Raw genomic sequence first — 23,867 nt, forward strand, 5'->3', positions numbered from 1 at the left:
AATTCAGGGTGAATGTTTGAATAGGCCATTTCCCATAGAAATCTAAAGCAATAAATCAGCCAGTGTTTTTTTTTTTTTAACCTTATTACTTAGATGCTGCTGAGTATCTTAAATGTGCTTTAGAAAAGGGACTGTTCAAATGGTGCTTTGGTGAAGTAAGGGAAAAAGCAGAAATAAATGAAAGGTATAGTAGCAGCTTTTTTAACACCACACTCAAATATAATATACTTCCAGTATTAATTATGCCATTTCCCCTAGACATTGCACACCCTTTTGGAAACCTCTCTGAAGTAATATTTGCCATGCCTAAGGTTATTTGATCCTAAGAAAGAATCTGGATAGGGCCCATGGGGGGCCTGGTTCTTTAGAAGCAGCAAATGAATTAGAAATTCAAGTGTATACTCATAGTGACACAAGAGGGACATCTCTCTAGCTTTTCATTTTCCATTTGTTTCCTTATGGAAGCAAAGCCAACAAGGATGAGTTTCATAATTCCCAAACTACTAATCGCTATTTCTCTTCTTCTTAGGCTCCTTAAAATCCTGACTCCAAGAAAAAGTTTTCTTTTATGAATGGAATTTGAGAGTATTTTCAGATTAACTTTTATAACCTCTAAAATCATCTTCTCTAGCTTTCTTTCTTTCCCAAGGAAGGGCCAGAGCTTTCAGAAAGGACTAGAGAGAAAACTCTTAAAATCCTCTGAAGGGTTCCTAAGGGTCTGACCTTGGCCCAGGTCATATGCGGTCATATGCTACAGGCAGAGACTGGAAGCAGACTGGGGAATACACTTTGACCTTGGAACACTTGATATTACAGTCCCCCATCTTGGACTTGTTGTGGTGATAAGTCAGGTGTTCAGACCAAAGGTGACATGGCCATGAGTCAAACTCCAGGATGTTCTGTGTGGAGACTCCGTATGCCTGCCCACTCTGTACCCATCTCCGTGTGGCTGGTGAGAATGTGACTATTTTGTCTTTTGTACTTGCCATTGGTCACAGCCACCAAAGGTAGCCCACAAAGCTTACTCTCCAACTTGAAAGCTGAATTGTGTGTTCTAAAGGTTATATTTTTGAAGGAAACTTTTTCCATGCATAATGCTGGAATGTATCTTGTCCCTTGTTCCTTTGCCGTTACATGTGTCGTGTACTCCCAATCTCTGACATATTTCTTTGTTTCTGTGTGTTGCAGGCAGCATAGTCTACCTCGGGATGATGGTGGGGGCGTTCTTCTGGGGAGGACTGGCTGACAAAGTGGGAAGGAAGCAGTCTCTTCTGATTTGCATGTCTGTCAACGGATTCTTTGCCTTCCTTTCTTCATTTGTCCAAGGTTATGGCTTCTTCCTCTTCTGTCGCTTACTTTCTGGATTCGGGTAAGGTTTTCTCCTTCATATTTTATAGTAATGTATTTATTCTTAATAATTGTACATGTTCTCCACTCTAAAGGACCTCATTACCAAGAAATTATCCCTTAACATATCCCCTTCCCTGCCTTTGTGTCAGCCTACGGGGCCATTATGCCGGCTCTTAGAAATATAATTATCTGCCTTTAAATCCAGAAGAGAAGGGAACACACATCTGTGTTCTCGAGGCTGATCCGGTTAGTGTTTTACTTCTTGGAAATAGGTATTGTTTTAACTGGAAAGCTGTTCCCATGGCAGAGCACTTTCATAAGTGTATTTTTCCTCTGAAAATTTAATTTAAGCAAGAAATAGCTCTGGTCCTACATTATGAACTAATTAAAGGTTTGGACCACTCAGGTGTTCTCTTAAATCCAGGATGACAGTGTCTCCAGTAAAGGTTATTTTATTGATCTATATTAACAGCATATTTAACTAGGTAGGAAGCCTGTTTTTGACTTTTGTTGAATTAACAGAAGTTGTACTGTTAGCCAAGTGCAATGGCATAGCATAGCCAATGGTGTGGCCATTTTCTTTAAAGAGCTTGAAACGCTCGTTACTGCTAAGTCAACTCACACCTTAGGAAAACCTAGTACTCAATTAGAAGAGTCTAAGAAACTGCTTTGATAAGGAAAAAATAGAAAAAAACTTTCTGATTTGTTCTTGAGAACTTTATTTTCATTACAGACATTCTTTCTCTGGGGTGACATAAGATAAATCTATAGGAATCATATAAAAATAAATAAATGAAGAAAGGGAAGGATACAGTGCTGGGTTATGAACTTGAAAAGCCTGTCAGTTGTGGTTGTTGATGATGGAGGTACCCACACAGGAAAACACAGTTTTGCCAAAAGAGAAGGTCAGAGAACTACAAGATGTTTTTTGTTTATTTTTAATTTTTTATACAGAGGGGAAGGGAAGTAGAAAGAAAGGGAGAAAAACATCAGTGAGTAGTTGCCGCTTGTGGGCCATCTACTGGGGCTCTGGCTCACAACCCAGGCATATGCTCTGACTGGGAATTGAACAGGCAACCCTTTGGTTTGCAGGCTGGCACTCAGTTCACTGAGCCACACCAGCCAGGGTCTTTTTTAATCTTCTTATACCCCCTTATATGCTACATTCTGCATATAATGGGCAAATATGAAACGCCATTATACAAATTTCAGGATATTTCCTCAGAATACATACATTCCAGTAAACCTAGAGGGTTGGAAAGTTTGGGAAAGTATAAAAATGTTATTTCATTAGGAAAAAAGTATCAGAATCACTAATTTGCTTTACAATGATTGAGGAGGAGGGCTTTTCCTCACTAGAGGGACCCTTTGATGCTCAGAGCACTGTGTGAGATTGGCTTACACACACTACTGACTTGGGGAGGTCATTTGCCTCATGGATTCAAGGGCTACAGCATACCTAATTCTCAGAGAATTGGGATACCTGAGGAAGAACAGGTATTATTTGGGGCTCTTTGTTAAAGGCCCTTCTCCATGTCCATAGGATGAGACATTCTTTTTTACCAGGAAAAAACAAGGTTTCCTTCCACTTTCTACTACCTACATAATACCATTAGCCTGTCAGGAGAAGGCTAATAGCCTAAAGTCTGAAGTTTCTAGGCCTTTCCATTTGCAATCTTTTCCAGGAAATTTCACCCATATCCACTGACTCAAAAGTACCTGACTGTGGTCAAATTATTATGGTGATTTTAAGTGCCAGTCTGCATTGTGATATGGTCAACCCAGTTGACTGCAGAGAAAAGGGCTATTATGGTGGTTGCAAAACACTCAAAACTAATGGACTGTCCAGACACTAATTCAAGGGCAGCACAGAAGCAGAGCCTGCTTGGGTATATTCATGACGTCATCTTATTCCCTGTTGCAGACAAATTGTTCTTCAGCTAGCAGCTCAGAGCTGCTGACCTCTTAATAACATAATTTACCTGGCAAAGCACAGACTGTGTATTGCTAACTCAGCTAGGCTCTCTAAATTATAATACTGGAGGCAAACGCACTGTGCCTTTGGGAAATTGGCAAGGACTGAAAGTCCAGAAATCCAAGTCCATCTACCCCTGCCCTTCACTGTGGGACCTTGGGAAAGTCTCTCAGCTTTTCCAGTCTGGTACATCTTTTGAAAAGGGAGATAATAATACTTTCCATTCCAATCAAATGATATAAGATATTAAAAGTATGTGGTAGAGGAGGAGAGGTAGGAACACTCCCCCATGGTGTGGCACTTCCTGCTCCCTTTGTTCTTTGTTGCATTCCTTCAGCTAAGCTGCCTGTACTCATTGTCTCAGAGTGACAGCAGAGGGAGAGAGAAAAAGAAGCATCTCTCTGGCTTTGAAATTTTAAGTCTTACCTGTGAGGGAAGCTGAAAGGATGAACCAAAGGCAAAAGACTTGGGAGAGACTAGAGCGAGTGACATGGAGCCTCCCTGCTCCCCAGAAGAGATGGAGATTCCCTAGGCTGGGGGCAGGGCTAAGAGGAGCCACATGAGCTTACTCACCTGGGCCCAGGTGGCAAAACACCCAGAGTTTTGTGAGCTCTAGCAGCTGAGGGGGCCTGAGAAATGATGTTAAAGAAAATGAAGAAAATTATTGTTTTTCCTCAGCTGAGTTGATGGGTCATGTTACCTACATGTAACATATGAAGTGCCACCTCTATGACAGAGGATTTTTTATAAGTTTTTTTTATTAAAGTATAGTTGATATACAATAGTCTGTTAGCTATCATGTGTATTAGTTTCAGGTGTACAATATAGTGATTTTGGCACTTTTATAGCTTACAATGTGATCACCCCACAAATTCTAAGTAATCATCTGTCACTGTGCAAATCTATCATCATATTATTGAGTATAGTCTCCTTCCTCTTTTCACCTATCCCACATCTTCTCCCTTCTGATAATCATCATTCCTTTGGTCTCTATTTCTATGAATCTGGGTTTTTTTCTTTGTTTGTTTGTTTCTCATTTTTCTTTAGATTCTGCATATAAGTGAAACCACATAGTACTTTTCTTTCTCTGCCTTACTTACTTCACTTAGCATAATACCCTCTAGATCAGGGGTATCCAACTATTTGGCGTCTCTGGGCCACACTGGAAAAAGAAGAGTTGTCTTGGGCCACACATTAAATACACTGTGACACGTAATTACAAAAAAATCTCATAATGTTTTAAATAAATTTACGATTTTGTGTTGGGCCACATTCATAGCCATAGTTGGCTGCAGGTTGGATACCCGTGCTGGATCCTGCCATGTTGTCACAGATGACAAGCTTTCATTCTTTTTTGTATTGCTGCATGATATTCCATTGTGTGTGTGTGTGTGTGTACATACATATATAGGTTTTTCTCAGCAGCTCTAGTGTTCATCTGGACACCTGTTTCTGAATTGTTGGGTGGTCTCAGCCAAATCTTTTCTCCAATTCCTCTTCAGTTCACCTCAGAAAAACACTCTGGCACCTGCCATAGGTTTGTAGTCCCAGCTCTGAAACAATACTGGAACTTTCACAGGTATGGATGAGCCCGAGCCCCAAGGTGCTTTCACTCTGGTCACAGAGGGAAGACACACTAACAGATCTCTCATTCTCCACCTGCTAAGAACTGGTCCTTGCCTGAACAGAGATAACAAGGGGCACGGGAAGAAAGAGAAAACAATGATAAAACTGTGCATGAAAGACCAATTTCCACATAAAGGCTCTTCTTATTTTTAAAAGCATATAATATGTAAACCCATTTCATTTCCATCACGTATGAACTCAGTGCATAAGCAGCTGAAGCACTGATGTGTTCCCTTTTTATTTAAACTTACTTTACTAAAAGTTAAGCCAAACAGTTACGGCTTTTTATCCTGGAGTCCTTAAATAAGAGATCTTGTTATATCTACTTAGTTAAGCAGCTCCCTCCATTCACATCTGATCTGCTTTGTAAATTGAGGAAAACCAGGTGACCAAGCAAGCGAGGTTTTAGAATGCTGGGAATTTTTCTGTCGTGGGCTTTTGGTGCTCAGATCCTGCCATTCTCTACACATTGCCCAGGAGCATCCCTCTCACCATCCTTTCTGCTGTAAAGGCTCTTCTCCCAGATCCTCAGCACACATGACCTCAGGCCACCCTGGAAGCAATCTCCCAGTGTCCTTCACCACAGAAAGACACTGGGAGTTCTGTTTAGTCTTCTTGGTAGCACTTACTGATAATCAAAATATTATATTCACTTTTTATGAGCTTATTTCCCTCCTCTACCAGCATATGAATTCCAGAAGGGTAGGGAGTGATAAGACAAGTATGCTGTCTTTACTGCTCAATCGCCCAAGGTGGGCATGGTTACTGTGAAGGGGCGGAGTCAAAGCAGCAGCTGGAGTAGCCTGACTGCACAGACCTGTGTGGATGGTGCTCCTAGAAGTGAAACAGATAGGTCTTACTTGATCTGTATACACAGAAGAGTTCTAGGTCAAGTGAACAAAAGTTTAACTTTAATCATAAAAACAGAGAGTCATGGCAGCTCAATCAATTTCCAGACTTGAGCCAGATACAGAGGAGGGGGAGACTGGGTCTCCCGAGGAAGGATCCTTGTACACTACTGAACATTTATACTGTTAATCTTTCTCCCAGCCTTCCTCAGGGACCTTTAGCCTCTTACCAGGGTAACTATGCATGAGGGAAAAGGAAATAATCAAGCTTTTCAGGACTTACTTACTAGGCACTAGCTCTGGACTGACACTGTTTCCAGGAGACCTAAAATGTCACTGTGGTCCACCATCAGGGAAGGGACTTTTGGAGATCAGGTGATCCGTGGAGTTTTAGCTCAGGTTCATCTCACGGTGGGTTCAGTGGGCTCCTAAATCTGTCCCATGGTGGTTTCCAGGTGCCATTCTATCGCAACTGACAGAATCTTCACATTGGCACAGCACGTGTCCACCTGTTCCACACATTGGGAATCTCAAGGGAGAATGAGAATTTCTGGGTCACAGACCAACCATCCACTAATGGAACCAGGAGTGACACAGCTAGGACTTAAGCTGCAGTTAAGTCTTTTGAACTAACAACTGTGTGAACAAGTAAACTGTGCATTCTAAATCCAAGGTTAAAATGCCTTCACCATGATTTTATTGAAAATGCCATAGGTTGCTCTGTCTTATTTCATTGTTGAAGCATCATTAGCAGCACTGGGTTATTTTCCTGTTTCTAAATATAAAGGAGACAGGGAGGAGCACTGGTTTAGCCTGAGGACTCTCTGGATTTATGATTTCATTGCCTCGAAATGTGCTTTCTGCCTAATTCACCACACCAAGTCATGAGTACATTTTCTTAGTAACATAAATATGTCCAGCTGCCATATTCTGTGTGACTTGAGATATTTATTCAGTGCTAAGAATAATTTTCCTGCCAGGGACAACAGTGTTTTGCAGGAATGAGGCAAAGGGCATCTCCAATTATTCAGCTGTCTCTCACTTTCCGAGTGAATCTCACTCCAGGGAACAGACACTCCCCTCTCCTCTTTTGTTACAGAAAACTGGAAAGATGAGAAGTGGAATTGACACCCCTGATTCATTTTCATTTGCCCAGGATTAAATTATTTGCTTCTAGTCACTGTTAATTATGGGAATGGTGATGCTTCAGAAGCCGGGTAACGTCGGGGGTGGTGGGAGCTGCCCACTGAGGGCCTGGCACTGCTGAACATGAAGGTCAGGGAAAAGTACAACAGCAATGGAAATTAAGATGAAACTTCAAAGTGTCTATCACTAGTAAATGGACAGTCACTTCTCCCTCGGTGTACGGAGCCTCACAAAAGTACGCTTCATAGCTCTTTGCAATATCCATCCATTAACATATAAGTTATATTAATAAGTTATATTAACCAGTATGCCTTTGTTTTGCAGTAATGATCGCCATTAACTAGGATTCTTCGAGGTGTTCTATACACAGCATCTCCTTTATTTCCACAACAGTTTTAAATAATTAGGAGTGCAAAAGTGTCATGCCTTTTTAACTTAGAAGATTGAGGCACAGATAAGTTGACTTCCTAATGTTCAGTAGACACCTGCCCTCCTAGGTCTTTTGCTTTTTTGTCTGTTTCTAAATGATAAAGTTTCCTTTCAAAGTAGCCTTCCTCTTGATGTCAATTTTCTTATCATATTGGGAAAATGCAGGCCATTTTAAAAATTTTCAAAACTTTTAAGGTGTGTTTTATCAAAGACCTTACCCTATGAGAGATGCCATGTTAAGCACTTTATAAATATCGTCTCATTTAAATCTTATGTTGCCCCTGTAAGGAAGGTAATATTTATTCTACCCACTTTAGAGATGAGAAAATTGAGGCACAGAAGTTAGTTGCTGTCCAAGGTCACACAGTAAGTGGTATAATCATACCCAGGCAGTCTGGCTCCAGAGCCCATGCTCATAACCAGCCAGCAGTACTGTCTCAGATTCTGTAAGATACATCTGGTTTCATCCCTGGCTGGTGTGGCTCAGTGGATTGAATGCCAGCCTGCGAACCAGAGCATTGCCAGTTCGATTCCCAGTCAGGTCACATGCCTGGGTTGTGGGCCAGGTCCCTAGTAGGGGGCCCATGAGAGGCAACCACACACTGATGTTTCTCTCCCTCTCTTCCTCTCTCCCTCCCCCTCCACCAAAAAATTAAATAAATAAATGATTTTTCTTAAAAAAAGAAAGAAATGTCTCATTTCATATGACACAAGACTCAATGCATGATAGGCACTAAGTACATATGTTGAAAGATCAGTTCAGGATATTTCTGATTGAGAGAAGCAAAATGGAAAGACCTCTCCCAATATGGAAGATGAGGCAACAGGCAAAGTTAGCTTTAATCCAAAAATAATTGTAAACCCAAATTGTGAACAGGGGGTCTGTGCTTTCTTAGGCCTATGCTGTCCAACAGGCCACATGTAACTGCCAAGCACTTGAAATGTGGCCAAATTAAGATGTGCTGAAAGTGCACAATTACATAGCCCTAAATTTCAAAAACTTAGCACATATAAAAGAACACAAAATATATCATTAATTAATAATTTTTATATTGATCACACATCAAACTGATAATATTTGGATATTGGGTTAAATGAATATATGTTAACTTTACCTGATTTTTTTGCTGTTTTAATATATTTTCTAGAAAATTAGAAAATATATATGGCTCACATGGTATTTCTATTGGAAAGCACTATTTTAGACAATGCTTCTTATGAGAATTTCCAACATAAAGTTGACCTTGTGGACACACTTTATTTCCCGGTATACCCTTTAGTGAAGGTGCTGCTGATCTCAAGAGAGAAGTAACAGAGCAAAAGATCTTCTAGATGGACTCACAGCATGTAATTGTGAAAAACTAGCCATATTCACTCTTTAGATTCAACTCTGTGAGCTCCTTGAGGGCAGGACATTGTGGTCTTCATACCTGTACCTCCAGCAACTGGTGATGTGCCTGGCTCAGAGTCTGGCTGGGTTAGGGGGGTGCTGGGGAGATGATAGATGGATGGGTAAGTGGCAGGTGGGTTAGAGTGAATAGAGGAACAAATGAGTAGATATGTATAGCCTGGAAAAATCTGCATATTTTTATCATTTCTTACAGTTCATCATAGTGATCGCCTTTATTTGTGACACCATTTAGGTGCTATGGGAATGAATGTATTCTTCCAGCTCTTTCAATAGCCGTATTAATTTTTTTCCAGGAAGCATTAGACTCCCAATCTATCACTGTACCTTTTCCACCAGTGGCACCAGGTCTGCTGCTGTGGACACATAGACTTCTTTAAGTTTGGGGGCTCAGGGTACCAATCGGATGGCAAACAAGGGCTAGGGGTTGGATTGAAGCTATGTTTTCTTAGAAACACAGTTTTTATCCATATTATTTGTTTACATCTCAATATTTTTAAAGTAGTTGTTTGCTACCAATTATTCTATTGATAGGTTATATATTACTGAAAAATAGCAAAACAGCCCATATCAAAGAATATTATTCTTTAAACTGTGGCTTCAGAGACTGGAGGACTAAAGCTATCCAAACCACCAATCACTTTCACACTGCCACTGGGAGATTCCCATTCTTGATTTGATGAGTGGTTCAGTTACTAGGAAGTGTTCTCCTGTTTCTGTCTTGATTACTTGCAATGCACATGTGCCTTCTAATCAATATAGCCACCTCGCTTTCTGTGCAAACCCCGCTCACTCAGAGACTGTCAGATCTGTGTTCTTCCATCTAAGCCTCTGAACAGCCTCCTCTGGGGTAGTCTATTTACTTTCATGAAGAGCAAGTTGCTGAAAAGTCCATCTTTGGGGCTGCTGCTTTTAGCTGTTTGTTTCTGTGTCCAACTGAAAACATAATTAATTGGCTTTTAAATTGCTTCCTTTCTTTTCTGTTGATTCTGAGTAAGGATTAAAGATATATTCTTAAGAACTACTTGTAACTGTGATCGCTTGCATAAGCTATACCACTCACTATTCTTCTTATGGACCCGTAATACTTGTCCCATAATAAAAGCTGCTAGAGCCAGCCCTTGGTGGACTTCGCCCTCTGTGTACAGTCTATATGAACACATGACTTTACAGCAGTTATTCAACTTTCTCCTTAATCATGTTCTCCCATAGCGCCCCACTTCCAGTGGAAACGTGAAGTGGAAGATCCAGGTAGAGGACTATGACAATCACATGGTGGAATAAGTTAGAAGGAAATTATTCTCTGGGTGTGCTCACTGGAGAATGAAAGCAGATCAGAGATACTCAAGAGAATCCCTCCTCAGGACAGGAAGTCATCAGACATTCCATAAGTTCTCCCTTAAATTATCGCACGTCAAGCCATTTTAAGTGCAATTACTCTTTTTATCTACAACTCCCCTCTTTCACTGCAGAAACCTGAGGCCCTCCTCATTTCAATAGCCAGCATAATTCAGCGTGACGGGGTGCAGGGCAAACATAACCCACCAGTGAGTTGCCTTCTGAACTGGAGTAACATGAGGTGTGGCTGTGAAGTTTGCGGGCTTAGGACAGGCAGGCTTCCCAGGTTCTTTCCGAGGCTTGTGCACACAGTAACATTTGGCATTTTGCTTCATCCTGCTATAACACTGATTTAACATATGTGTCTCATTCTCCCAGCAGAGGAGAAATTCTGTCTGTAAAGCTGATGCATCCTTTGCCTTACACAGTATCCCACTCGTGACTTTGTCTTAAATCACTGAGGAACATAGATGTTTCATGATATTCACCAGATGCCTAGTATTGAGTCAAATACAGACCTTTTGCGGTATGTGTGCATCTGTGGGCATGTGCACGTGCAGAGTGGGGTGGAAGAAGGCTTCCACCTTACCCTAGGGATGTGCTCTAATATATATATATATATATATATATATATATATATATATATATTTAGTTTCTTTACATTCCTATAATTAAAGTTGTACAAACATAAAATAAATATTCTTAGGAAATAATTCCAATGCTGAAATTTCAAATATCAATGTTCTATTTCATTTATGTCAATTTATTTATTTTGAATCCACCTACATAGGGTGTGGATTTTAATTATTATTTCTTCTGTGCCTGCTATTACCAAAGATAATTAAGATTTGACTCTTTTGGCAGCTAATAAAATACACTTAACATCCAATCCTGAGAAACATTCCTTATTAGCCACCTGGATCTGATCATCTGTGTAAACATCAATGATGTCAGCGATGTGCACACATTCTGATGGGATATGAAATAGTAGTGATGGTTAACATTGCAACACACTGTAGTGTGTTTTTTCCTTGTTTAAAGGACATCACAGTAAGATGAGCAGGAACATTTTCCCCAAAATAGATGGTCAGCCCACAGTGAGAAAGGTGAATGCTTGGATTGTTTTGTAGGTCTCTGAATCTGAAGAACTTTGCAAAGGATTTAAATAGACTCCCTCCCTCATTCTTCAGAGTCATTTATCCACTGAGGTTAGAGTGTCTTGCTATCTGCCTTATAAACATTGAGAGACACCCATGCAAAAATAATCTCCTTAAAAAAGAGGCATTGAATCAAAAGCAGCTGGATTGCTTGTACGCCCTTAAAAGCTGATATTCTCTTTTATGCAACAATGACCTGTTTAAAAACAACAGGCGAGTGTACAGTCTTCCACTTGCTACTTCAGCTGCCCTGGAGCACATTCATCTCGGTGCAGGGTGGCCTGGCCTATCTTATGTGCAACCATGCCTTCCCGAAGTGTGAGACGTTGCTCTTACACGTGAAGTGTCCAGAATCCTGGTGAAATATTAATTAGGGTGTGAAAAGCCCACAAAAACTGGGATTCTGTTTTGTACTGAGAAGTGAGGCCACAGATTAGTGACCTGGGACTTCATGATGCAGAGAAATGGATGCTTCACAACAAGTGAAAAAAAAAAAAGAAGCATTAAATGATTTATGACACAGATTTTACTTCCCATTAAATTGTGCGTTGTCACGAAATCATTTTAAATTTGTTAAAAATTGTGTTGAATTTTTTAATTTAACTGTCTGTTCATGGTTTGAGGTCCTTAAGAAACCAGCCAGAGGACTGTGCGTGCCTGAGGTTGTGTGGCATAGAGCCAGCTCTGACAGTGCCACATGCCTTCATTTCTTGTGGGGGCATCTGGCTGATGGACTGGGGCCTGTCTGGCTACCCCCGGTGTGATAGCATCAAATTGTGCTGCATCTGCATCACGCAGAATCATTCGTCTAGAAATTTTAGGTACAGCTGCCACATTCATCGCCCAAGAGAACAGATATAGATGCTTTAAATTAGTGATTTTACTTTTCTTATTTTTAAAGTATACTTTATTGATTATGCTATTACAGTTGTCCAAATTTGTCCTCCCTTTTCCATTCTGTGCCCAGTAACCCCCTTCTCTCCAGCAGTCCTCCCTCTTGATTCATGTCCATGAGTCATGCATATAAGTTCTTTGGCTTTTCCATTTCCTGTACTGTTCTTAACACCCCCTGTCTATTTTGTACCTATCAGTTATGCTTCTTATTCCCTGTGCCTTTTCCCTCATACTCCCCCTTCCCGCTTCCTGCTGATCACCCTCCAGATGATCTCCATTTCTGTGAATCTGTTCCTGTTCTAGTTGTTCGCTTAGTTTGTTTTTGATTTTTAGATTCAGTAATTGATAGTTGTGAGTTTTTGTCATTTCATGTTTATAGTTTTGATCATCTTCTTTTCTTAAATAAGTACATCTAATATTTCATATAATAAGGTCTTGGTGGTGAGAACTCCTTTAGCTTTACCTTATCTGGGAAGCACTTTATCTACCCTTCCATTCTAAATGATAGCTTGGTGGATAGAATAATCTTCATTGTAGGTCCTTGTTTTTCATCATTTTGGATACTTCTTGCCTGCAAAGTTCCTTTTGAGAAATCAGCTGAGAGTCTTTTGGGAACTCCTTTGTAGGTAACTTTCTGCTTTTCTCTTGCTGCTTTTAAGATCCTCTCTTGAGTTCCAGCCAAGGTGGAAGCATTCTGCCGGCAGCTGCCATTGCTGTCTCACCATATCTGCCTCACTGCTGCTACACCACGTCCTCTCTATCCTGACTCCCTGTCTCCACCCATCCTACTTGTCTGGACAAATGTGGCTTTTTTAAATCCTTGGTTGTCAGACTTGCATACAGTTTGATTTTCTGGCAGTTCTGGGTGTTTTTTGTTTTGAGGTTAGTCGTGATCCTTCTTATGGTTGTGCAAAGAGGTGAGGTGTGTCTACCTATGCCTTCATCTTGACTGGAAGTCTAAGTTAGTGATTTTTAAACTCTTAGAACAGCAGCTCTCATTTAGAAACACATTGGGATTCATTATATATTTTATATATATGTATACACATATACAAATATACCTGTAACATAAGTATGTTTATAATGGAGACAAAAGTTTTATGAAATGATATACATCCTTATTATCTGAGTGGTACTCGCATATCTTTATTTAATTTTTAAAATGCTGCTTATAGCTACTAAATTAATTTCAATTAATATTTTTCAAATTAATTGAAAACCATTGGCCTAAGTGGTCTGCCCCTGTCCAGCTGTGCAGGTGTTTAAGCAGGAAACACCTGTGAACAGTGGCAGTAGTCTGACCTACCAGCTGAGGCAGGGTGGCATTGCGAATCCTGCAGCTCATCTGGTGCACACAGTTTCCCGCAGACATGAACTTTCTCCAAATTGCATTTGCTAAGGTCACTGTCCACACTTCTTTATCATAGCAAGGGCTCTAAAGAAATCCATTTGGTTATTGCTAAATGGAAAAACACATATTTTATTCCTCAACATCAAATTTACATGAAATGTCAATATCAACTCACTTTGCAAAAATCTGAAAATAAAGGAATCAGCACTTATTTTTAAAACTATATGACTAGGGTATTGTCTCTTCAACTTGCTTACATTGGTCACATCTTCAAAAATATTAACATTTCATATATGTTTTGTAATGAGAGAAAGTAATGTTTTCTCATACTACTTTAGTTTGTCAGGTACTGGTTATTAAAATTTGGGGGTCAAGACCTATTTGAACTTCTGATGATATCTATGGCTCATCCTCTAGGAATGAACAAAATTTTTATTCAATAGACCCACTTTAGAGAGCCCTTAACCTGAAGAGAAGTGACTGATCATATCTTCCCTTCAGAACTCAGTCAGCGTTCCTGTAATTACCTGACTGGAAAGAAGCACTGACCCTCATTCTGTTGATGTCTCAACCAGTAGCTCCTTATATGGTTCTTGAGGGCCCCTTGCACATGGACTCATTCCACAGTGAATCTACTGGACTGGGACCAGAGTCATCCCAGGAAACAACCCTGTTTGTCAGCACATCAGCTGGACTGGAAGCCAGTGCTATAGCATAGCAGTGAGTGAGCACAGCTGGAGACGGCCTCCCACAAGTGCTTGAAGCTATTTCCAAAGTCACTACATTGTGGGTGGGACATATCATACCAAATATTGTAATTTTTCACAAATATGTAAACCATTTGCCACTGAGCTGGAAACCCATCGGAGTCCTAAGCGAAGGTCTGTGAGCCACGAGCAGGACACTTCTGCCACCCTTTAGTAACCTAGCTTCATTGCAGGTTCAAGGTATTAGAGGGATGATAAACCTATATTATAGATGGAGAGTATAATATTAAAGTTATAAAATAATAGAAAATACACTCTGTTTGATATGCTGGGATAGAGATAGAGCATGTGTTCAGAGCTAGCTTTCATTCTGCCCTTTGTATCTCGCATGACTGTGCAGGCCCTGATTTTGCGTCTTCTCTGTCCCTCTCGGCAGGATTGGAGGTGCCATTCCCATCGTGTTCTCCTACTTTGCTGAGGTGCTGGCCCGAGAGAAGCGGGGTGAGCACTTGAGCTGGCTCTGCATGTTCTGGATGATCGGCGGCATCTACGCCTCTGCCATGGCCTGGGCCATCATCCCGCATTACGGTAGGAGCAGTCCCCACATTTTAAACCGGCCTCCATTCCCACCCCTTTTCTCTCCCATGTGTGCAGGTTTGAGAACAATGCTGTCATCATCATTTTCCCTTTTGTAATGTCTAGGATTCCCCCTCACACAGAGATCTGTTTAAGGTAAGACGGTGCCTGTGGTTGCTCAGGTTGTTTAGTAACACTGTCACATTTTGTTATTTCCAGAGACATGGCTTTCATTTGTTTCTTATGTGCTCTCAACTCTGGGGTCCCCGCCTAAGTGGATGTGGGAGGATACAGACTGTAATTAGCATTAAGGCAACATGACTTACAGTTATTGGGGGACTGTCACACATACACAGTAGACATATGAGAGCCTTTATTGCTCCTACTTGGCCCAGTCCAAAGCTCAGCCTGTGCCAGCCCACCTCTCTGACAGCTGAGAAGTGGGGTGGCAGCAGGAAGAACCATGTCTTGTCATGGGTCATCAATTTGCAGAACTTAAGAGGTGACTCTACTGTCCTCTCTCTGCAGATCCCCTGCTTAGTTCCTCCTAAGTAGCATGCTTACTGCCCCCGCCACCTCAGAATACTTGGAGGTTTCACATTTCAAGCAGTACTCTCCCACCTGGAAGCCACAGGCTCCCCATTGCTTCACCCACAAGCAGTGAAATTTAGGGAGAAGTTAACTAAATCCAGGAGTCGAATTTAATATATGAGGAAAGGGGAAGGGAAGTGTTCTGGTTATATTTGTGTATGTATGTGTGTGTATGCAGACAGGCTGAAATTTGCCAAATATGTATAAATTATGTATGTATTCTAATAAAACTTTATTTACAAAAGTAGGTGATGGACAATGGGCCCTATTTTCTTCACCCCTTTGGAGCTTTATGGCATCTGATCTTTTTTTTATTGTTGTTCAAGTACAGTTGTCTCCATTTTCCTGCCATCACTTTCCCCTATCCCCCCCACCCCAACCTCCCACCCTTAATCCTTCTCCCCTTTGGCTTTGTCCATGGGCCCTTTATACATGTCCTTTGATGACCCTTCCCCTTCTTTCCCTTGTTGTCCCCCTGCCTCTCCCCTCTGGTTACTGCCAGTTTGTTCTTTATTCCAATGTCTCTGGTTATATTTTGCTTGCTTGTTTGTTTTATTGATTAGGTTCCACTTATAGGTGAGATCATATGGTATTTGTCTTTCACTGCCTGGCTTATTTCACTTAGCATAATGCTCTCCAGATCCATCCATGTTGTCTCGAAGGGTAGGAGCTCCTTCTTTCTTTCTGCTGCATAGTATTCCACTGTGTAAATGTACCATAGTTTTTTTGATCCATTCATTTGCTGATGGGCATCTAGGTTGCTTCCAGCACTTGGCTATTATAAATTGTGCTGCTGTGAACATTGGAGTGTATAGGTTCTTTGTGTACCACATAAACTGAAACCACATGTAACTCAAAAACTCACTCATTGTTCTGTCTAAAATCTAATCAATCTGAACTTAAATTTCAAAAATCCACTTTTTGCTCATTTTCTATTTTTGTGCCTTTTTTTAACAAAAGAATTTTTTATTATAAAGCATAGTCCTGTAAGGGAACCACCTTAAGTGAATTCAACTCCTTGCTAAAATCAAAGACGAGACAGAGGTTAGTATTCAGATACAGTGTCATTTATTTGCTGTACTGAGTTACAAAATTCATGTTGTCGTACTCTTTCTTTTAATATGTCTAGAATGTTACATGCAAACCAAAATTGCGTTTATCAACAACAAAAACAACACATAAGGAATTTGTTACTTGGCTGCACCCAGCATTGCTTCCAGAGCCGCTGCTAGTGCACACGTGGCCTCTGTGCAAATTATAGTAAGGTGTGTCATTCAGGTGGACACAGGTGCAGCCCTGTTGGCTGTTTCTGTCAGATAATAGCCCCACAAGGAGCGGGACTCCTCCTGAGGCCAGCCTCATTCTGTGTCTCTGCCTGATGACAGCACAGCTCTGGGATTCGGGCCACACTTATTCCCCAGAGCAACTTGGATCCTGGGTTTATGGCTGTTGCCTCCCTTGCCCTCCCTTCCCATCATATCTCAGAGTTTCTGCTGCTGGCCTCCCTAAATTGTAACTCAGATTGGTTTCTGCTGTCTACGTATTTCTACCAGGCGTGGGCAAGGTTGCTCTCGGGTTTGTTTTTTTTTCCTGTTTCTGTTTTCCCTCATTAGGGCTTATTCCTCAGGCTCCTGCGATTTACACATCCCTGCCCCTGAACTGTGGGGTGTCTAGAGTTTGTCTCTGGCCTTGCCAACTCTCAGTCAATGGCTGACCCACAAATTAGCAATTTAGCATGATCTCCATCTTTGTTTTTCCCAAGCACATGTAAGATTGTCTTGTATAGAGCAAAAAGGTCTGTCTAAGCTATATGAGTGGGGACCCCCAAAAACCCTGGAATTATCTTCTGGTGGGTGGACCCCTTGCAGGCTTCCCCACTAGGTAAGTGTTCTAGGAACCCTTCTGCATCAGTGTACCAACTGGCGTTGTTGTGAGAGGCTGTGTTCAGCTTCAGTGGATTTTTTGGGGAAGACTTTCAAGGTGTTTGCCCATTTCACGATGGGTGACTTACAAGTGCACCTGCCCACACCTCACTGGGTGTTAGGCAGTTTTTGACCAAAAATAGCATGATCCCAGTGCCCTACTCCCTCTATTCAGCTGATCTCACCCTCCAAGCAACTTCTCCTTGTTTCCCCGGATGAGAAAAGTCCTCAAAGGGAAACATTTTCCCAATGTGGAAGAGGTGAAACAAGAACCGACAGAAGCACCAAAACGCATCAAAATCGACAAGTTCAAAAACTGTTTTGAGCAGTGGAAAAAAATGTCTCGATAGGTGTATTGGATCAAATGGAGAGTACTTTGATGGTACTGAAGTTTAAACATGTAAGAATACATAAATTTTTATAAATAACATTTTTGGGCCCTCCTTGTATATCACTGGAAAGAGGGGGGCTTGTGGATCATAAACAATGCGTGAAAAGTCATAAAAACAATCACAACATGACAAAATTAAATGTGTCTGAGGCTGCCATTAATTTCTATATTGAAGGGGCCTTGAGGAGTAATGACCTGGTTAAGAAATCAGTAACAGAATATTGAACCCTTATGCCCATGCTTTATTGAAGGCTGTCTATGGCAGAAATGTGGCAGAAACAGCAAATTATTGCACTCAATCCTGCATGTGTATTAGAATCAGCGGGGGGAGGGGGTGCCGGGGAGAGGGGGCAAGGGAGGGGGTTATAAAAATACCCATAATGATTTCAATGTGAAGAGTTTTAATTTTTTCAAAATAATAGGGTTTAAGTTTAAGAATCCTATGCTGAGGCTTCTGGGGGTTGATGATGGTCTGTAACTTGATGGGGGGGGTGGGTAGAGGTATTCATTTATAGAACTCAGTAAGGTGGGTGCTTAAGACTTGTGCATGCCACCATATAGGTTAATATATAACAGTTTTTCTTTTTTAGTAGTGGAGCTAAGATTTTTTTCTGAATATGCTTTTATTTTTTAATTTAAAAAAATTAATTACAATTGACATTCAATATTATATTAGTGTCAGATTTACAGCAGAGTGGTTAGACATTCATATAACGTACAGAGTGACCCCCCGTAAGTCTAGTGCACACCTGGCACCGTGCCTAGTTATTACACTCTTACTGACTGTACTCCCTGTGCTGTACTTTACATCCCTGTGACTACTCTGCAACTACCCATTTGTACTTCTCAATCCCTGTGCTTTTTTCACCCAGCCCTCTCCTCCTCCCTGGCATCTTGCAATCATCAGTTTGTTCTATGAGTTTGTTTCTGTTTTTTCAAAAGCACTTTCTCATAAATGTATACCACTTCTGCTACCTCCCAAGAATACCTATGCTACTAGGCCAGGTCAAGTGAATGAGGTTATGTGGGCAGGGATAGTTTTTGAGGCCCCCAGGGGCTTCTCCCCTGAAACCTGGTTTGAGATCCTTTTGCTTCCTGCCTCTCCCAGTGGGGGACCTCGGAAGCCCCTGGGTCTTCCTCAGACACACAGGGTGGGCTGTGACTGGAGCAAAGAGAAGAGCTGTCTGACCAGCAGGGCTGGCCTACTCGCTCGGTTCGGCAGTGTCAGTATTGTTGGTTTCATCCAGGCTGAAGGGCTTCCTGCTCATCAGGTTTAGAATTGTATTTTATAGGTAATTTAGACATTTGGATTATCTCTTCTTTTTTCACGACACATCCTTTTGCTTTATGTAAAAGAGACAAGGGGTTAAAAGTCCATCCATTTGCCTGCAGTTTCTAAAATATAAAAAGCTTTCTATTTCCCTCTGAAATTCTGCGGTGTGTAAATGATGCCACGCCACAGAAACAAGCACAGGCAGGTCCTGCCCCTCTGTCCTCTCCCACTCAGGGGACCTCTGAGGGCGCCATCACCTGAACACGTACTGAGCTTTCACCCAGCAGGGAAGGAATTGGGCACATAATAAAACGACTGAGAGTCAGGTCCCAGGTCCCCTCACACTGGTAATAAGATTTGCTCTTGAGGGAAGAAGTCAAGATAATTGGCATCCACAGGACAAGTATTTCAAATGATGCATGTGGTCATGTGAGAAGAATGTGCTCTTCCCTGTCTCTGGGTGCCTTTTTGCATTTGTGGCAGAGTGGTCAGGGCACACCTTGAGCCTGATGCCATGAGACTGGAATTCTGGCTCTCGACAAGCTTGTGATGCAAAATGGTCCTTTAGCTGGTCACTAAGATACTGGAAGGAAAGATTCTTCTGACATCAGAGACAACACCAGCTAGGGCTGGTGAGCTCAGATGTGGGCTGTGCCAGAGTTCCTGATGGATGGGGTATCTCTGTGGCCTATGGAGACCGAGTTTCTGGACCAGCCTCTGGCAATGACAGTGCTTCACCTTCACATCACCATTCTTAGGGCTGAAATTTCCCTGGAGATTAACAGCCGCCAACATTTATGTTCCCAACATAAAACTACCTTGCCTGCTGTTAGGAGGTAGAGTGCTTGGATGTCATCACATCACATTCCTTGTGACCACTTCTATCCATTCAGGAGCTCCTGGGCTGTTTCCCTGCCTATGGCAAAGAATAGTCCCCATAAAGCAATGGAGGGTGAGAGAATAGCCAACAAAGGAGGGCATCTTGATGCAGAAATTCATTGCATGTGACAGCGGAGGCCCAGCGTTTAGAAGATGGCTTTTCTTGACCTCACCCCTATTGCCAAGCTCATGACATCTGACCCACAGTGGGGATCATCCGTGGTTCACAAAAGAGCAAGCACTATGTGTGAGAACAGAGAGCTGGGTGTAAAGATTTTCCTTTAGCCTTACCCCCTCCCCGAGGTCCCTAGTAATCAGGACATCTCAGCATTTACTGGAAGCCCCAATGACTTAACAGGAAAATAGGACAGAGCGCTGAATCACAGGCACTCTCCCTCAGCGGCTGGGAGCTTGCTTGCATTCAGGCCCACGTGTGGGCGTTGCTGCTGATGGCAGTGCTGACCGCTCCATTAAGCCCTTTGTCATCATTTTCTCTTTTAAATTAGGGAATCAGATGAGGTGCTGTCCCCTGCTGGGATGCGTGGCAGTATGCAACCAGGACATTCCATTAGCTAAGTGGGAGGTTCTCAGTTGGGCAGGAAATGCCTAAGCTCTTAAAGCCCACAGTGTGGGGAGACGGGGCACTCAGCCCTGGAGCAGCCCCCCCCCTCCCACCCCTCCTTCTGGTCCACTCTTCACTGCAGAGGTACCCACAGAGCCAGAGCCCAACCCAGCCCTCCTTCCAGCTGCAATGAGATATCTGGGCTTAAAAATACACATATTCCCAAGGTTGCCCGATGATCAAAATATCTTTGCTTCCTTTAGTTACAAGATGTGTGAGGCTAATACATTTCTTCCCCCTAATGGTGAAACTGGGTTGGGAGGAGGAGGGGGTCGAATAGCTGTCTGGCTAAAGAAGTGATGCAGACTCTGGCCCTCCGGAGGAGTCTGTGTGTTGTGGACGAGGTAAACAAACCCACACGGAGCACCGAGTCCTGTGGTGAAAAAGGGACAGCACAGCCACTCTCTCAAGAGAAGGGCGCGCCAACCCTTGCCTGGACAGGCTTTTATTGCTTTCCAGTCACATTACATCAAAGAAGTTTCTTATTATTTCTAGATTTAGTTAAGTGATTACTTCTTACAGACAACAAAAAAAGAAAAAGGTTGCAAATGCAAGGGAATAATAAAAATGATTGATTTGGTTACATTTCATCCTTGGGACGTCTTAGCACAGATTTTAGGGAGTTAATTCAGAGATATACATTAAACATCTGCAGTCTTAACTCAGGGTGAGGGAATTTTAGCAAAAGCAAGTCCCATGGAAACGTAGGTACAATTCAGGTCTGATTCCCCACAGGAAAGCTGATCTGTACACTTGGCTCCTGTGTGCCGCCTTGCATTCGATCGGTTTTCCAGATCAATACTGGGCTACATTTGCCATTGCCATGCTGATCGGTTCCCTATAAAGAAGGAAGCAGGGAAGGAAGGCCCTGTGGCTAAAAGACTGGGCAGTAAGGGCTGGTTTTGGATCTCAGTTCCCCCCCTTCTGGGTGTGTGAGCTTTGTCAAGCTTTTCAGTCTCCTTCAGCCCTCTTTTCTAGTCAGCATCTCGGTGGGGACTAGTGATCACGTTAGAGCACCCAGTGCACAGTTAGTGCTCAGAAATGGTAGCTATGATTGGCATCAGGCTCACATTCTACATCAGATACCCAGGCTCTGTCAGAACAGCCCAGTGTGGGCTTAGAGTTCCAGGAAAGAGGGCAAATGAGCTGAAATGTGTAAGATGTGTAAACATCGCTAGAGGGTGAGAAGCTCAGAGGAGTCAGAGGAAAGACAAACTAGGTTAAAAGTTAAGATAAGGAGAGAGAATTGAGGAAAATATAATACTGTAAGACTTGATTACCTGGAACCCAATGAATCAGAATCTTTCATTCATTTGTTAGATGAATTGATATTCAAAAGGCACATACTATATAAAGACCCATGTTAAAGACCATAGCGCCGTTCTCCCCAGGTAGAACAAGAGCCTGACACCCCTCACCTGCTGGCTGTATCATCAGCCAACACTGCAGGTTACAGGAACAGAAGAGACAGAGCCAAGCTTTGTCTTAGCAGCAAGACATTATAAACTCTGGACACGGGCAGTCGGCGGAGTAGTTTACAGCAAGGGCTTAGATGGAAGACAGGCTCAGGTTCCAAGCCAGATCTGCCATTCTCTAGCTTTGTCACCTTTAGGACAGTTACATGGGCTCTCTGGTCCTCAGTTTTCTCATCTATAAAATGTACGTAATACAGGGTTGCTGTATTAAAGGACTACATACAAAAAGTAGTAACTTAGCATAATACCTGACACAAATGTTCAGTCTGTGTAGTCTTTTCTTTCTACAACAAAAGAAGCTAAAATTGAGGGGAGGGGAGGAAGAAGGAACTGGAATCTTAGAAAGACTTTATTCACCTTTTCCTAAACATCTCTCAACTGTTCACTTATTTGAAGGTCGTAGAGATGGATAAAAAGGGAAAGAGACAAGAACAGAACTTGTAAGGCATGCCACCGTAGTCCACACCCACTGAAGGGGGACACAGGAAGCCTAAAATGAGAGCGGGGTCCCACTCACCAGCCCAGCTGGGACAGGCAGGTGCCATGTGGCCCTGAGCCCTACTGCCCAGCTTTGCCATCTTCTACCGAATGTCACAGCCCTGAAGATATTTGTGCTCAAGTGTCCCAGTAGGACATTTCAAGGGGAGTTGATTAGTACATCAGTGTACACCAGTGTGATTTCTTAATTTGTCCATTTTAGGATCAACCTGATCTTTCATTTCAACACAATGACCCTTGGGCTCAGGTTTCCTTAACTCTATGATTCAGTTCTCTGTGATGTAGTAGTAAGAGACATCAGCCACAAACAATAATGATAAGGTCTTTAAGGGCTTAAGAAATGGATATGGGGTCAAATAGGCATTACTATGGTATAAGTATATGGCCATTTCTTTCAGTGACTATGTTGCATTGTTTATGGTGCCCAGGAGCAAGTGTTTTTGGAAGTTTCTCATTCTTAAACACAGTCACAATCCAGCTCTCCCACTCTAGCTTTCCTGTCTCTCTCCTCATCCTAAGCGCATCACCTGTGGAAAGCATGTTTATCAGCTAGGGTACAGATAGCTTCCCCTTCTTCACAGTTCTGGGAAGTGCTTTTCAACGTTCTCACTCTGACATTCTCACTCTGAAGTTAAAGAGTGAACTCAGAGGACCCGCCTCCTCTACTGGGCATTAAGTCAGTTACCATAGGGCTTAGGTCTTAACTCCTCTAGTTAAGCTTCCTGGAAAAGGAAGGGGTGTTGGTCTTTGTTGAGAGCCTTCTCTGTCCCAGACAATGTGGCAGGCACATTGCCTTGGGCACATGATCATAAAATGGTGAAATGGGCTCTAAAAATACGGCAGCTTTCCTGTTCGTGTGCTGATGTGAGGGAGCTGTAGGCTCCTGTGCTGCTAACACTGCTGGGCAACACTACAGAGCTGAGTGTGTAATCCATCACCCTCCAGGAATCAGGTGAAGCCTGCAGACCTCCTTTCAGAATAATGTTTTTAAATGCAGAAAATGTAATCAATCGGATTGTAAATTAAACCAATTGTTTCAAAATATAGTTATCAAAATGTATTAGCATATTAAGTCACAACATCTACTAACAACATCTATGGTAGTCTAGTGGCTACCATAATTTTGAAGAAGATATGAGTGTAGAAGTGAGAAATTAACTAATACTTTTTTTTTAATCCTAGGAAACTACTAGACTCCAGGTTCTTCCCAGAATCCCACATTCCATTTCTTCACCATCTATATAAGTTGATATAAAATTAGAAAACAAATTAACAAGCATGGGTAAAATATCAGTTTGTTTTATATCACATAAAGGAAGCTTGGATGGAGGCAGTCCAGGGCTGGAATGGTAGCTCCACAATCATCTTCAAAGTCCCCAATTCCTTTTATCTCACAGTTCCACCATTTTTA

The 23,867-nt window shown here is 42.1% G+C and overlaps 1 protein-coding gene across 2 annotated transcripts in view; it reads left to right on the top strand.

The window, feature by feature from the left end:
• SV2C (synaptic vesicle glycoprotein 2C) overlaps positions 1 to 23,867 on the top strand; it is a 186,124-nt gene that overhangs the window by 86,686 nt on the left and 75,571 nt on the right. For both annotated transcript variants that reach the window (XM_028531082.2, XM_036020439.1), the window contains 2 exons: positions 1,189 to 1,369; positions 14,666 to 14,817. In XM_028531082.2, coding sequence (XP_028386883.1) covers positions 1,189 to 1,369; positions 14,666 to 14,817 — 333 coding nt within the window. The remainder of the gene's footprint in view (positions 1 to 1,188; positions 1,370 to 14,665; positions 14,818 to 23,867) is intronic.

The sequence above is a fragment of the Phyllostomus discolor genome, chromosome 3 (genome assembly GCF_004126475.2).
Source record: "Phyllostomus discolor isolate MPI-MPIP mPhyDis1 chromosome 3, mPhyDis1.pri.v3, whole genome shotgun sequence".
NCBI classification, from domain to species: Eukaryota; Metazoa; Chordata; class Mammalia; order Chiroptera; family Phyllostomidae; genus Phyllostomus; species Phyllostomus discolor.